A 16588-nucleotide genomic window follows, 5' to 3' on the forward strand; every position below is an offset into this window, starting at 1 on the left:
CTTATTGCAGCTGTCTTGCTACAGTTTGTCCAGATATCCATATACCTGGGCTTGAATGAAGGTGATTCTCAAGCTGACCTGCCATGGTGCATCGATTACATTTTGCTGTTATAACCAAAAATCTGTCTTTATGCTCCATGGTAGAGTGGGGTAACCTCTCAGCAAACATCTGGAACACATTCCATTGGTTTGAAATGCTGCCCAGAGCCTGGATACAATGCTATGTGAAATTCTAAACTCTCTGGCAATATTAGTAATTCCGAAGCCTTTTTCAAGCTTTCCAATCATTCTTTCCCATGTGAAATCATCTAGACGAGAGCCTGGATACAAAGCTATATGGCAATAGCAGTAATTCTAGGGCATTCTTCAAGCTTTCCAATCATTCTTTCCCATGTGAAATCATCTAGATGAGAGCCTGGATACAAAGCTATACGAGATTCCAAACTCTCTGGCAATATCAGTAATTCTGCAGCCTTCAAGCTTTCCAAAATTCTTTCTCATGTGAAGTCATCTAGATGATGTCTTTGAGACATTTCAAGACATCCAAGTTCGTAACTTTATTCCTTCACAAATAGAGCTTCCTTGAAACAAAAGATCTTCAAATTAGCACAGCCCTTTGCCTTTTATCCTATTGAGTGCTACCACGTGACCTCTTTGTGCATGATTCAAAAATTTGAATGTGTACACACTTTCTATTTGAAATAGTCAGTTATACAAATTCCCACAGGCCGATTCATCTGAATATGCAGCTGTAATCTTCAGAAATAGTTTGTCCTTGGTTTTGGACACCAGTGTAGTTTGCAGAGAAATGTGAAAGACAATGTCAACAGAAATGATTCGGGAAATTATTTCTGTTAACTGATGGGATTATGTTTTGTTTTAGAATAGGTTGCCAAATAAAAGTTTTTATTTCATTAAAATCTTCTTGCTATAATTTTCACACTGATTTTCATTATTAAAACCCAACTATCCATTATATTTTGTATTTTTGAGCAGGTTAAAAAAAAAAAAAAAACATTCTTCATTTAAATTTCATGTTAAATTTTTCTTTTTTTGTGTGTATGATATTTGAAATCAAAGTGATATTTACAATTTTGTTTATTTTAACAAATATTTTCTTGAAAAAAATGGAAGGTCTTCAAACCATTTTCCTTAGATATTCTTTATTAGAACACCATCTATATAATGTAATTATTATTTTTTTTTTATCTGGCTCCAACACGCTAAAGGGTGAATGTAAATATGTAGTACATTTATACCATGGATGGACTAAGGATACCAAACATTGATTTTTCAAGCCATTTCAGGCTAGGTTAGGTTTCATTGCCTAGTTTCACACCAGGCAATGAAACTGATCTTTCACCTAGCTACTCAACCAACCAGGCTAGTCCACTTAGTAACATAAAACATTTAGATAATTTTAGTGAAAAAACAATCCCTCCCATTGCTTGCCAATCATGATTTTTTTCTTTCTAATCCAATCATTAGTTTAAAAATGCATGATCTTCATGCACTTTAAAGCAGGCCAGTTTTATTCATATCCTGGTTCATTAATAGCATGAAGAATTTTCTTTTAGAACAAAAAAAAAAGCTTTTTTGTGAACACACTTATTTTAATGGTGATGAGAGATGCTTGTACCTGTCTTTGAGATTAGAAACAAATATATGAAATGATAATTTTATTAAAAGAAGAATGAATGTAATAATGAAAAGAAAAAAAAATCTTATATCCCAATGAGTCAAAATAGTGTTTAGCATGATGCCTCCAAGAAGTCAGAGGATTCACCATGGGGGAGGTTGCTCTACAACATCTACATACCATGATTCACATCACCGACTGGTACTACTAAACACTATACCATCTACTGCATATTAATAAAACAGTCTTAATTGTGTATGTGCGTGCGTATTTGTTCTCTTTTACATCCTGCTAGTTGCAGAATGAAAAATACAAATTTGGGGGAGAAAAATCCTACTACCTTCATATGAAACTTGCTGACTCACCTTCAACAAAATGAAATAGTCAAAGATTCCTCTTGTCACCACTTCTCTAATCACAATATCCTATCATTCCTCCAAATGCACTATGGAAAGTGCTAAAATGTTTAAATGTTTTTAAGCAAAGCAACAGAAATTTATTAAAGTGTGCTAATGGTAAATTTTAATTCTTATAATTATATATACATACACAATTTAATATATAATCTAAGAATGTTATATTATATAGTACAGCATAGTTTAGAAAATTAGTGTTTTTTTCTGAAAGTTTCTTTGATGATACAAGTATACCAATTATTAGGGATATGCATTTCTTTCAAGCGATATTTATTTATCATTATTCCAGAGGAATATTTTTTTTACTGTTTTTCTATTTAATTGGATCTGTGTTTAACTTTCTTATTAATGCACATGCATTATAAAAAAAAAATATATACACACACACACATGCAGTATATTCTACTCACCTCTGTTGGGCAATCATTAAGTTTTGAATGGCTGGCATGAGAATTATCACCTGCTGTCCTGTTTCCAAATGGTGAGTACTTTAAAAAATAAATAAATAAATAAATAAATATATATATATATATATTATATTATTATACATACAAAACATAACAGACCATGCTTTGAGTTAAGTAACTGTTTCGCCTGCTGTTTTCTCTTAAGTAAAAGTAAGTTGATTAGTAATCCTCCATTACTTAACTTCCATAAAGTCACAAACAATATGCAGGATTACATTAAATTTCAGTTATATTCATTATGTTTAATCCACACACACACACACATACACACTCTTGTGCTGCATGTTCTACACCAGCGTTTCTCAACCTTTTGTCTATTGCAAACCAGTTAAATCTCAAATAATTTTTCATGGCAAGGCAATATAAAAAGTACAAAAAAACATATTGTTAGAACATAAATTGCACTTTAATTGAATATAATATATTCATCATGTCATACATTGTAACTTATAAAGTAGGTATATAATAATGAGAAAATAAACATACTAAATTTTAATGGTGTCTTTATTCTTGCTCCCTTTCAACAATTACATCAATGTTTGGTTGTAAATTTGTTAAAGCTAGGCAAAGAGATGGACCTATGATTAAATGATTTCTTAACTTCATTTTCATAGTTGACATTGCTGAGAATCCTGATTTGCACAAATAAGTTGTTGCAAATGGTAGTAACACTTTCACTGCTTCCTTATGAAGACTTGGATATTCGTTCCTAATTTTGGTCCAAAAGTGATTTAAATTCATGGTTCCAAAATTTGCTCTTAATGACGAATCTGAACTTAATTTCAAAAGACATTCTTGTTCTTTGTTGGTTAAATTATTTTTACTGTGCTCTATGAAAGGCTATTTTTTGCAGATCAGTCAAATTTCTTCGCAGACTGGCAGTTGAGAAACGCTGTTCTACACCCTTTTGAATAGAGATCTGATATATTTATATCTGATATTCGTGACACCTACAAGGAGTCCAAAGACTCATTGAGGGAAGGAGACACCTGCTCTACAGCTCTCCATCATCTACACCAATGCCATCTACTGCCCACCACCAGTATTATTTTTTCTGTAAATTGCATATGTCCTGAAGGCTGATTTGTCTGTATGTGGGATGAAAAACCTGAGTTTCTAGGAGAAAAAAACTCTGCTATATAATATGATCTTCCACATTTATTTTTGGTCTTGTAAGACAGGATAGTTGATTCTCTCCCATCCTAATAGTCAGCTAAATACATTGTATCGACTTGCTTCTCTGTTTGTGAGAAGAAAAATTGCAGAAAGAGAGGGGGAGGTGAACTATTGACATGAGGTTCTCAACATCAAAAATGGAATCTAAACTCATGTCTTTTGCATAAACAACTGACATTGCACATCACATTCATTACATTGTCATATTCTCTGGCGTTGTATTCCATTCAACAAAAATATTTCTTTTGTTCAACTTCCTGGAAAAGCTCCTGTTCCTCTCCCTCCTCCATAGCAACCTTCATCAATCTCTTCCAAGAGTATGAAAAACCCTGTTTTACTTTTTTAAATCACAACTTTTCTCTTGATCTCATTATAAGATTTAACGAAATAAATACAGTACATAAATAATTAAACACACGTTTAATTGATCCTATATTTCATCTCAGTCATTGAGACATTGTCAAGGAAACAATATTCAAATTGCAAAAAACATACACAAAAATTCACAAAACAATAAGTGGAAAAATTAGACAAAGTCTGAAGTCCTATGAGAGGTACTGTCTATTGATGCTGTTGACTAGCCTTAGCTGTTGGGAAAAAGCCAAAGAATTCAAGTTTCCAAATCCTGGGAAGTTTAATATAACATTTTTATTAAGATTTGGTTGTTTTATAAATCTTCTGCTCATTCTAAAAAGTCTTTCATGTTTATGTGTGTTGTAGAGAAGTGCCATCTATGGGTGCTTCACTACAACACATATAAACATGAAAGACTTTTAATAGGACTTTAGGCTTTCAGCCTAATTTTTCCACTTTTTGTTTTGTGCATTTTTGTGTATGTTTTTTGCAATTTGAATATTGTTTCCCTGATGATGTCTCAGAGACCAAGATGAAAATAGGACCGATTAAACTTGCGTATAATTATTTATATGTGCTGTATTCATTCGATTACACCTTATGAGTTCAAACCAGCACATAAATCTAAATAGTTGATTTTGATCGAATCTCCTCCTCTCCCTCCACCAATATTATCAAATTCTGTCAACCTATATTTATAAGATGAAATTCCATAATCCTAATGCAATCATGGTCACCTAAACATTCCCTACTATTTTCTCAACTACCAACCTGCAGGCAAGCCAATTTGCAGCTGTCAGATGCAGGTATCAGAACCTCGTACAAAGAATCAAGAACAATATGCTTGTTCCAACTTAGAACCGTCCTTCCCAATACTTCCTAAATCTGCAGCATTGCCTTTTAACACTTTTTGCAATGTGGCTCTTGATTTTATTTCTCAATGCACTATTGCCTAGTAATAAAGGACATATGTCATCTCTGCTCTCAATAAGTTTGACAAGCCTGGAATCTATAAAATATGAAACCAATAATTTAACCTGATGTAATACTATGATAGAGTGTTTTTCAAATTTCAATAATCTACAGATAAAAAAAAAAATTTTAATTCCTAATACGTACCTTCATGGAAGGATTGTAATATGGGAAATAATAATTGGGAAAATGAAAGCCCTGGTAATACAAGTAGTAAATTTTTGGAGCAACTGCATTTATCTGAAACATGTACATAAACCTCTCCTGCTAAAGATGACAGGATCTTCCATCTCACTGTATTCAATGTGACCCTTACATTGGAAATCTTAGTTCAAATCCTATCTAGAAAGCGAAGAACCTTTATAAAGGCATTTTTATAGATGTAGATAAGTTGCTTCAATATATCTGGAGCTGGATGGTGAGAGGATGGCGACCAGTTGTTGCTAATGTGTTGATGGGCTTGAGGGAAAGTGGAGAAACAGCAGTAGTCAGTTCTAGGGAATAGTACCCTTGCAAATATTTCTAGAAGAGGCATAAGGTAGAAATGATGACTATGATGATAAAATTACTGGAATTATTTATGAATTTTGGCACACCATCCAAAAGGTGTAAACAATATTCAAAGAAAGGGTGGATGTATAAGTGAGAAGTAATACATAAATAAAGCATAGACAAAAAAAAAGGATGCCTAGTTTTGTTTTGTTAAGGTAGAGAAAGCTATGGATGTATTGTAAATATGCTTGAGGCATAAAAAAGAAATATCTCACATAGAAATCACAGTATTATCAAAGGTGTGAAATGGGATCTTTATTGCATGAAATAAGACAAGATCGTGTTCTGGTGGCAGTAAAGTTGACGAGATTGTCATCATGCCACTGAAATATGGCAAGTTATATCAGTGTTTAAGAAACTGATTACAAAGATATTCTAACTTGGGATATGTTAGTAATGCAAAGTTACAAAAGAAAAAGAAGAATGACAGTATCCTTTCCTTCATGCTTACATGGTGATCAGAATACATTATCCAAATTATGGAAACAACTACTGTGTTAGAGTAAAACTTTAGTTTAATATAAACCAAAATAGACACTCGACGCTTCGACCTTCACATTAAGGTCATCATCTGGAGCATACACATATATACAAAGAAACAAGCTGCACTACAATCTACATGGCATGCTAAAGTTACTGATCAACTGTTACAACTATTGGCCTGATCTCTGATGAAAAAAAAAAAAAAAACTTATATCAAAGCTAGAGTCCTATTATTATTATCCATCAGATTATGAAATTAAATTAAATTGGAGAGCAACATGTTTACAAAAAAGAAAAAATTAATAAATAAAAAAATTATTACTTATATAAGCATACATATAAATTACAGCCAACTGATATGGATAGTGGCCAATAAAAGCTGAAAAACTGCTTCAAGTCAGGGTATGCTAGAAAGTAAGTGGGCTGGATATGTTCCATCCAAATTCTTGGGATTTTTATGACACCATTATTGTTAAGATTGGGGTGGTTAATGAAAATTGTATAATGTAATGAGCAAGTACTTTTCCAATCAATTTGGTGTAGGGCATTAAGAGCATGATTTGAGAGGCCTGCTTCACCAAAATTGTTAAATTTAATGTGTTGTTTGTGCTTTTTTTTACTGATAGGGATTGTGTGTCCAGTTTCCCCAATATAAGGTAAGTTACAGGTGCAATAGATGCAATAAACTCCAGGATGTGCCAATGGGGGGGGGAAGGATCCTTAGAGGAGTTGAATATATTTTTTAATTTTAAAGGTAGTTTAAAAGTGGAATTAAGATTGTAATGGTGTAGGATTCTATTAACTTTCTCTGATAACCCTTTAATGTATGGGATAGCAATGGTTTCACTGTAATCTATATTTTTTTTTTGATGAAGTTTTATGAAGAATTTTATTAATAGAAATTAATAGAAATTTTATTAATTTCTGAGAGAAGAAGTGTGACTAGTGTATCTAGGAAAGGAAGCAAGTTCTGATTTTCAATTTCAATAGTAAATTGTATTTTAATAGTATTTTCAATAGTAAAACGGCTCTAGAGCTGTAATGTCGGGCAGAAATTTGTTCAATAGGAGAGGAATTTCTGCACAACATTACAGCTCCATTTGTCCACGTACTACGTTCCGGTTACTTCGTGTGGCAAAATAAATTTTACCTACAAAAAGAAGGTATGGCCATGGGCTCACCTTCCCCCCCCCCTCCCCAATTGCTAACTTTTATATGGAAGCTTTTGAGCAACATGCTCTTGATGAATGACAGTAAACAAATCAAGATCAGTGAGATATTATTTATGAATAGGAGAAAGCATAGGCAAAAGTCCAGAACCATGGTTTACTTTTGCATTGGTGAAGAAATGTAACATTCATTTGCTGCATTTACCAGTCTCCAAACTCTGATAACACTCAGACCGCTTCACATTCCTTTCCATGATACTCTACCATCTGCAATCCAGCTATCCGAGTAGTGAGCTCATCTTCCTAGGTGACTTCAACATTCACAATTCCAACTGTCTTCCCTTTACCAGCATCAATGATGAAGCTAGACAAGGGGCACAAGTCTTTGCTATAAGCAATGACCTAATGTAATTCTTACATATACCTACACAAATTCCAGATAACCTTCTTCACTCTCCCGATACACTACATCTCTTTTTAGCCAGTTTTCCTCTTCTAGATATACCATGGAAGTTACCTCTCCTCTCTCACAGAATGCCCTTTCTCAAAAACCACTCCCAACTTCGCATCCTCTGGCACTACAAAAGGTGCCAAATGAGACGACTTCCGGAACTTCTACTATTTCTTCCTTGGTCTGACCCTAATACCAGATCCAAACAAGTCACAGAAATTATATCCCCACTGGTATGAAGTCCATCCCTCCATTATCCCTCATTCTACTCAAGTGAAAACTGGAAGTTCCACAGCTGACCTCTTAGATTACATCATCTACCACTTGGACACGTGCCATGGAAAAGTTCAGAGAAACTTTTACTCTTGCTCTTGACATTTCCAGAGCATTTGACCATACCTGGCATCATTGTCATCTTTTTTTGTCTAACTGCTAGCCTATGTAATTGTTGGATGGCTCCCTCACCTCAAGCTCCATCACTAAGGTCTAGTACCTCATGCACCGTCTTACCTCCTACTCTCTCCAGTACATAAATGATCTACTCTCAATCACCAATCCTATCCACAACTTTGCAGACAACAGTACCGTTAATTCATCCTATTCATTTGATAAACATGTCATGCTCAGACAACTTTAAGATCATCTGGTTACTTTCAATGCCACCAAAACAGTCTTGTCCTCTTCTCTTTAGCCTACCTTACCCTCAATAAGGCAAATCACAGACAAAATCAGATCTCTCTACTGGGACGGCTATTTACCACCAGTCATTCTTGGCATAAACACATCGCATCAATAGCTTCCTACGCATCCAAAAAACTAGGCATTCGCTATTGTTTAAAATGCTATTTTACAACCAACCAACTCTTAATTTTATAGAAATCCCCTATCCTTAGAATACTGCTCATGTTTGAATTGGTATGTCTAAAACTTCCTTAAAAATTCTTGATGCTATCCAGAGGAGAGCTATTTGGGCTCATTGATGATCCCTCTCTTACAGATTCACTTTTACTCCTATTTCATAGATGCAATGCTTCAGCACCTGAGGTATTTTCTAGGTATTTTAATGGTCACTGCTCCAATGAACTAGCAACCGTCATTTCTCCACTTTCTGTTGCACCTGTACAACAGTAGCAGCTGCCGAGCATCCCTTTTCTGTGCAACCCCAGACATACCAAACCTGCTTCACCTCTTTCTTTTATTCCCAAACCAGCCAACCTGGTTGGCTGAGTGGCTTGGGAATCTGCTCTCCAGCCATGCTAACCATGGACATGGATGTTTGTGACTGTCTATGAAAATACTAATGGGTGCTAGATTGCATTAGTGTAGATGATAATGGTAGTTGTGGTTCATGGTAGTTGGTGGAATGAATGTTTTTGCAAATGATAATTTGCAAATTGATAAGAGTGTTTTTGCAAATGTTGCATGCAGCAGTACAGTATACTGAAGTCTGGATAGCAGGTAAGGATTCTGAATGGAATGAGGAGATCAAAACTGCCATTCAATAAGAAATATTTCAGTTATTGATTGGTGCAGGTGTTTGAATCTGAACAGAAAAAAAAAGTAGCCAGCTCAAAAAAAAGGAGAAATCATTATTTGGCATCACTGTAGTGCCAATGGCCATGAGGCAGTGGATGGATGAAGAGCATTCCATAAAAAATGAGAACTGGATGAAGTTACGGTGAGAGTTACCAAAAGAACAAGGAGGATGGAAGAGTGGAGAGGATTATTAGGTATTCTAGTGGGAAGATGGATAATTTGTTAGACTTACTGACAGCAAATATTTCCACATCTCTTTCAGCTTTATCAGTGGAACAAGGGCAGAGAAGTTTGAGCTGTGAATACTGAAGTCCCTAAGGAAGATGACCTTACTGTTTGAGCATTTAGACTGCAGCATAATCAAGCTTAAGAGACAAATAACGAGTGGTTACAGAAAATGAATGGAGTATGGAAATTGTGAAGCAAAACATATTATAAAGAGGAGATTCAAAAATTCAAAATTTACAATTCTCTGACATGGGATAGTAAATCTAACAAATGCGCAACCTTCCATCCTTGTGAAAGAAGAAAGGTTCAGAGTGTGCAGAGTGTAGTTTGGAAAGTTAAGGTATATATGCAACAGCAGCTGAAGCTTCCAGTTGAAGCTCTGTGAAAAATAAGTCGGGATTAGATGTAAGTGGTGGTGTATACCATTTATAATGGAGGGCTAAGACCATAAATACTGGTGATGCAGGCTTTGTTTTTTCTTATCACATGGTATTATAAAATTTATGATTTGCACGTTTTGTTTTTGTTGGGAAGGAGTTAGGGGAAAATGTACTGCAAGATGAAAAATGCTGAAAATTTATTCATGAATTTCACATATATATGAGTCATGCTTCCCACAAAGGGAGAGGGGGGGGAGAGAAAGCCCACAGAGTATGGCCTAGACAGTTCCCTATATGTCTGCTTATGCTTACTAGCTTGACAGAGTTGACAGCTGGATTATTTGCTAGCTGGTCAGGGATGCATTACAATTAGCTTTGCTCGTGTGCTATCTGGTGACTAGCATGCAGAACTATTTCATTTTTGTACTCACAAATGGGGAGGGCTGGGTTCCTTCAGTATGTTTTGAAGCTTTCATCTTTGACATATAAGAAAATGGGGAGGAAGGAAAAAAACTGGAAACGTTATTCTGGAGAATAGCAATTTCCAGTGATGCACAGTGGATATTAACAAGGATGTGCTGTGGTAAAGCAACATTATTAAAAACCATTAAATGCATACAAACCTTAATGATCTCAAATTTTTTACTTGCTCATTATGTCAGATTACCTCAGCTTTATATTGGCTATCAGTTAATATATCTATTCTTTGTTAACCAAAGATTTCTAGAAAAATAAAAAGGCTGAACATTTGACAGATCTCTCATGTTTCTGTGTGCTGCTGCTGTTAAATGATTGATATCAACAGATCCATATTTATTCCATACACGCTAGTCTTCAAGGAGAACAGTAGACATGGCCAATAGAAAATTTCTCTTTTTTTTTTCTTTTTTTTTTTATTCTGTACTCATTATGGGCACCATTTAAATTTGGAAGAGGCAGATGTATTTTTAATGGTTCACCTCATACTGATGGTGTGGGAAAAAAAAAATATATTATTCCCTAGAAGAGTCTTTGACTCCATGGGGTCTTAAGATAATAACAGAGGTACACAAAATACAATAAGCTAGCTGTGCTGTTGAGAGCCTATACACCAATTTCAGCAATGCACATGCCTTCCTCTGCTTTGCCTCCACTCACCTTTAACCATTAGAAATGCACATCTATTCTTCATCGCACATTCCTTCACACAGGAAACCACATTTCTCTTGTTTAATATATGACGAGACAATGTATGCTTTGAAAGCAATGCGTGCCTTATCTGATTTACAGTCATACTGTTAATGTCTTGATATTTTTAACAGTTCAGAGCTATTTATTTAAATTAAGAAAAATTATTAATTCTAATAAATGCTCAAAAATTATTCTCAAGAATTTCCCACACAATATACACCACATATACCAAGCACATCCTGAATATATGCCCCTGGCAACTACCACTTCAAGCCTCCAATAACCAAAGCAATGAATGATGCATGCTGCCTATGACAAGTTTTGTGTTTTTGTGTATTATTACAATTTTTATATTGTATTCTAAAATATTTAAACAGGTTTATTAATTAAACCTGTTTATTTCTTTGTGCTGTTTTCTTTCCATTAATCCTAATTATGAGAATTCTCGACCATTAACATACAAGTTGGTTCAAAATTCCAGGTACAAACTTTGAGGAGAGGTAGAGATTAACCATATTCACGTGGGAAAGCATGACCGGAAATGCCACTGGAAGGTACTTACAGGGATACGAAGATACAGAAATAACACAAGGCAGTAAGTAGTGTAAAAAACTTTATTAGGCATAAATGAACAGTTCAATAGTAGTTGGATACATAATATGGTTTAATGAGGTGCATGTCTGCCATCTCAGCATTTATAAAATGACATGTTCTTCATACGATGTCGAAAGCTTGAATGAGGAAGCCCCCACCCCCCCCGATTGCTCACCTGGAGCACTGGCAAACAGCACCACCTACCACTTTCGGGTGGCGTTTCTGGTCATGCTTTCCTATGTATGTGAATATGGTTGATTTTGATCTTCTCTATCTTCCCTCAAAGTTTGTACATGGAATTTTGAACCACCCTGTATATAGTAGCATTGAGAGTTTTATTACTAATTATTTGACTCCCTGGAGGTGTTACGTAATAATAATAACATTGCACTGTATGTAGGCAAATGGAGATAGAATGAGGTATCTAATACAAGTGTAAATGTGCTCCAGGGAGTGGGGAGGGGTGAAATTCAGAGGACACTGCAAACATGAGTTCAATACAGAGAACTACTGCTATCACAAGGAAAAATATTAATAAGTAGAAATAAGATGAGTATCATTATAATGCACTGTTCAGGCCTTCAATTGATTTCCTTATTTCACAGATTCATGGAATGAAAAAATGATAGAAAGTCAGACACTGTCACAGTTCCATGCAACACAAGCTCTGAGAATAGACTCAGAGAATGCTATTTGCAGAACTTCACATATAGCAGAGATAACTGATATATTATTAAGACTTGTAGAGCTATCATCATACCAGACAAATGCAGCAGACATATTGTATAAAGTGTTAGTACAAGAATAAAACATACATTTCTTGCAGAACAACAGTAAGTGGAATGAACGGCCGAATGGATGATAGGCACACTAATAGAGGGTATTTTAAATAAGATATAATAGGTAAAGGCCTCCTATGATACATTTTGTGGTTCCATGGTGGCCACCAATACTAACACCAACTCTTTATTCTATAATATGCTGTCCAAGGTGAGTTTTAAGACAAGCCTTGTAAACTGAATAAGCTATACAAGCTCATTAGTTTAAGATATTTACTTATGCCCATGCTATTAACATTGATGAACCTGCTGACATTGCAATGAACGGTGGCCTTTACCACTGAGTTATGCAGAAATCTCTCAGCAACTCAAGCAATCATTTTTCCTCAATCCCAAATATCATTTAATCTTCTTTCCAGCCTACATTCATGTAACTAAAATGCACCAGCAATGATAATTTTCTTAGTTACATGCCACACCGGTTTGTGCAAGCTTTCCATTCCTCACCTTCTGCAGTTACCACCTCATGGCAACTTCCTATTAAACATCTTGTTTAGTGGATAATTCATACTCTCATCACCATTGCCTCCCACCCCAGCACGTTTTTTTTTTTTTTTTTTCAAGTTAACTTTTTCCATTTAATTCCATCACACATATTCGAAAAAGAACTGTTTTCGGATGTATAGAATATGAACTTTAAGCTTCGCAACTGAACAAGTTTACCGATTATCATGGAAACCAACTTTTGGTGGCTGTGATATAGTACTATGGTATGGATTTTTAAATTGCATTTGCTTCAGGGCCTGAAATACATAACCAGTGACAAGAGATTAAAAGAAACAGAATTCATCTGTTACAAAGAACTTTTTTAAGCGATATTCGTATATATGCATAAGCATCAAAACAAAATGAGCAATTAAATGAATGGAAATGGTAAATCCTAAATAACAATGGTGTAAGCTGTTCAGTTTTGTTACACTCAGTTACACAAATCTCACCTGAACGGGAAGTTTAACTGCCTCTTCTGATATTTTTTCCCGTAGCTTTTTAAACATGGTAACAATTTAATAAAAAATTCTGTAACGCTAGATATCAGAGATATACAGTAAACATAATATTAACTTCATCTGTACTGAGGACACTGATTTAAACCCCATTTAAAAAATAAACCACACCTCTATGATATATCTACATGTTCATTAACAAACTTTATTTACTTCCGCAAACGTTTCAGTTAAAACGGGAAAAAAAAAATTGCTGCTAATTAACTCATATTAACTGCAAATACACTGCTAATTAACTCATATTAATAAACTACTGTTATTGAAAACGCGACCAATTTCCAAACAACAATCCGCTGATTTCGAAATACTTTCTTAAAATTACCACGCATAACACCACCAATATAGGAAAATACGTAAGGTATATACCTTAAACATAGCTATGGCATTTGTAATCATTTTCGCAGGTGTTACACTTTCCTAATCTGCCCTCGTGGGAATATTTAGAAAAGAAAAAAATAAATAAAATAACTGAACTTGGTATATCGATAAATCAATTTTACTAAATATAGCATCACAAGTAGAACCCCCATCGAGGATTCTATAAATTTTATATATATATATATATATATATTTTTTTTTTTTTCTTTTCAGGATCATAATATTCGCATTTTCCCATACATTAGAGTCAGAAAATCATTTCAAATACAGTATCTGTTACTGTTATATTATGTTTTGTTATTTAGTAGCCAGCGTTATTATTATTATTATATTCACCAATTAAAAGATAACCAAAACAAGTTATCATTCAAAGAATTTGACTGGTTTTACAGTCCGATTCAGATTCTGCCCTAGAATCCAAGAATAGTCTGTCAGATTGTCGTAAAATATGAACTTTTCCAAGTCATGCCTTTTTTTATTTTATTTTATTCAACGGGCCTGGTTGGCCGAGTGGATAGCGTATTCACTCTCCAGCCGAAAGGCTGCGTGTTCGAATCTTACCATGGGCATGGATGTTTCTGATTGTCTGTGAAAAATACTAGTGGTTGTGGTGGGCAGTAGATAGCATTGGGGTGGATGATCAAGTTCCCTGTAATTCGTAGATGGAGTAGTGGAGACGGAGTAGGCGCCCCTTTTGATGAGTCCTTGGAGGTGTCACGTAATAATAATGTTTTTGTTTTTGTACATCGAACTCAGATATGTTCCGTGTTTAATATCATAAAGCCTGTGTAGCTCAGTAGAAGTGGCGTAGGAGAAGTGGCGTGAACTCTGACCAGAGCAGACGTGTTTTTGTGTGCTCCTTAGTGTTCGAGCGTAGGAGGATTAGTGCTGCTAAGCCTTACCAGTGAGGGGACGCTGCCCTTAACGTACCGTCTGCTTTCATACAGCATGTCGTCGATCGCGGAAAAATCTTCACTTGCTAATACAAGCTCACCTATTAAGGCTACTAGCTTTCAACAACTACCGGAAGGAAATGTTTCATCTGGCAATACCTCTTCAAGTAACAAGGCTACTGGATCTCTGAAGGATACATCCCCAGTCTCTACAGTAACAAATCTACATAACACAATGGAACAGGCATCAGCGACCGTCTTTCAGTCACCTGCTGCCAGTACAACGAAGGATTTCAATTCAGATGTTCTCTCATCGTTGAATCTCCCAGATGAACTAGATTGGAGCAAGGCCTGCATCCTAAAGTGTGATCCTTCTGGCGCCCCATATACAGAACTGGATATCATCGAAAGTTTGAAAGGCAAGGTAAGAGGTTCCGATGTATGGCACCTTGGCTCCTTAAAGTTCAGTTATGTTTTCATAATTTCATTTAAACATGTTTCTTTGAAAGAAAAATTTGCTAAATTAAAATCGCTTAATGTTAATAACCATGCATGTGAAATTATCCCCATTGTGAGATCTAGAAAATTAGATATTTTAATTCATTGGTTGCCCCCCCAAATATCTAATAGATTAGTTAGCATGCACTTTGAATCATTTGGTAAAATAGAATGTATTGAAAAGTATCCAATATAAAAGATAAAGAATGGGCGCATGTATTATCCAACAAAAAAAGATTGACTATTACATTGAATGACGATGCCAGAATAGAAAATATCCCGTACATTATAAAAGTTTCTAAAATGCCAGGCTTAGTAATCATTCCAGGAAGACCTCCTGTATGCTTCAGATGCAGGCAGGCAGGTCATCTAAGAAGAGAATGTACAGCATCTAAATGTGAGCGATGCAAGAGAATCGGACACGATATTAAACAATGTCCAGGGCTGACATATGCCTCCATGTTGGCCGCGCGCCCTTCGGGCATTCAACTGAACACATGCGATGAGCTTGAAAAAGCAGAAGACTTCCAGGAAATAACCTCAAGTATTGAATATGAGGCAGAGAATCTGGTCAGTGAGAGCAGCACCCCAGGGCTCAACACCCACGGGCACGGGGAATGTAATGAGAATAACTCTCCGCTAAAGGCAAAGGAAGGGATTATCCGGGCTGGCCAGGAGACTAACAGCCAAAGGTCAGTCTCAAATTCAGAAAAAGTAACAAAACCTGAAACTACAGAGAAAAAAAAATCACTCCGAATAACACAAATGAAGAATTAAATAATAATTGCCTGGTTGAAGATGAAGAACTTCCAAACAGTGAAATAATTCAAACCATCTCGGTAACACAAATTACAGAAAAAAGTAAAACAGATTTAGAAAACGAAGTAGAGAAATCAGAATGGAATACTAAACAGACCTCAGTAAAGAGAGCAAAAATGAATTTTACGCCTAACATCACCAAAAGCCGGAAGTCAAAACCCAAAGAAAAAAAAAATAGCTAAGTGTCCGGAAAGAAAAGGCTCTAGAAAACTTTCAACTTTCTAACTATGACTCACAATCTAAAAATCATCACACTAAATGTAAACGGGCTAAATAATAAAACATCGATACAACTAACAGTTAATTTAATCTTTCAACACAGACCCGATATACTTATGATACAAGACACTAGACTACACAACAACACTGACCCATCAAACAGCTTCAAATACAAGTTACAAACAATGTATCATATCGTTGCCGAAGAAGCTCAGACAAATGGAATAGGTGGAGTTACTACACTAATAAAAAAATCGGGTAACCTCCAAATATTATCCCATAATGTCTTAATCAGGCATAGAGATCTGGAGGTCGAGCTCCTTTGGCAGAAAAAAATACACAACATAATTA

At 35.3% G+C, this 16588-nt stretch overlaps 1 protein-coding gene across 3 annotated transcripts in view; it reads right to left on the bottom strand.

Annotated features, from left to right (window-relative positions):
• LOC150105258 (uncharacterized) overlaps positions 1 to 13857 on the bottom strand; it is a 560407-nt gene extending 546550 nt beyond the window's left edge. For 2 of the 3 annotated variants that reach the window (XM_090394015.1, XM_090394017.1), the window contains exons 1-2: positions 13365 to 13762; positions 2466 to 2543 (exon numbers count right to left, since the gene is read on the bottom strand). In XM_090394015.1, the coding sequence (XP_090250141.1) occupies positions 2466 to 2543; positions 13365 to 13421 (135 nt within the window). In that variant the 5' untranslated portion in view covers positions 13422 to 13762. Of the gene's footprint in view, positions 1 to 2465; positions 2544 to 13364; positions 13763 to 13796 lie in introns of those variants that run through there. The other variant, XM_090394016.1, reaches the window with a different exon arrangement.
• Between the last annotated feature and the right edge of the window lie 2731 nt (positions 13858 to 16588).

Source organism: Typopeltis vanoorti, chromosome 6 (genome assembly GCF_054136105.1).
Source record: "Typopeltis vanoorti isolate ZY-2024b chromosome 6, IOZ_Tvanoo_1.0, whole genome shotgun sequence".
NCBI lineage: Eukaryota > Metazoa > Arthropoda > Arachnida > Uropygi > Thelyphonidae > Typopeltis > Typopeltis vanoorti.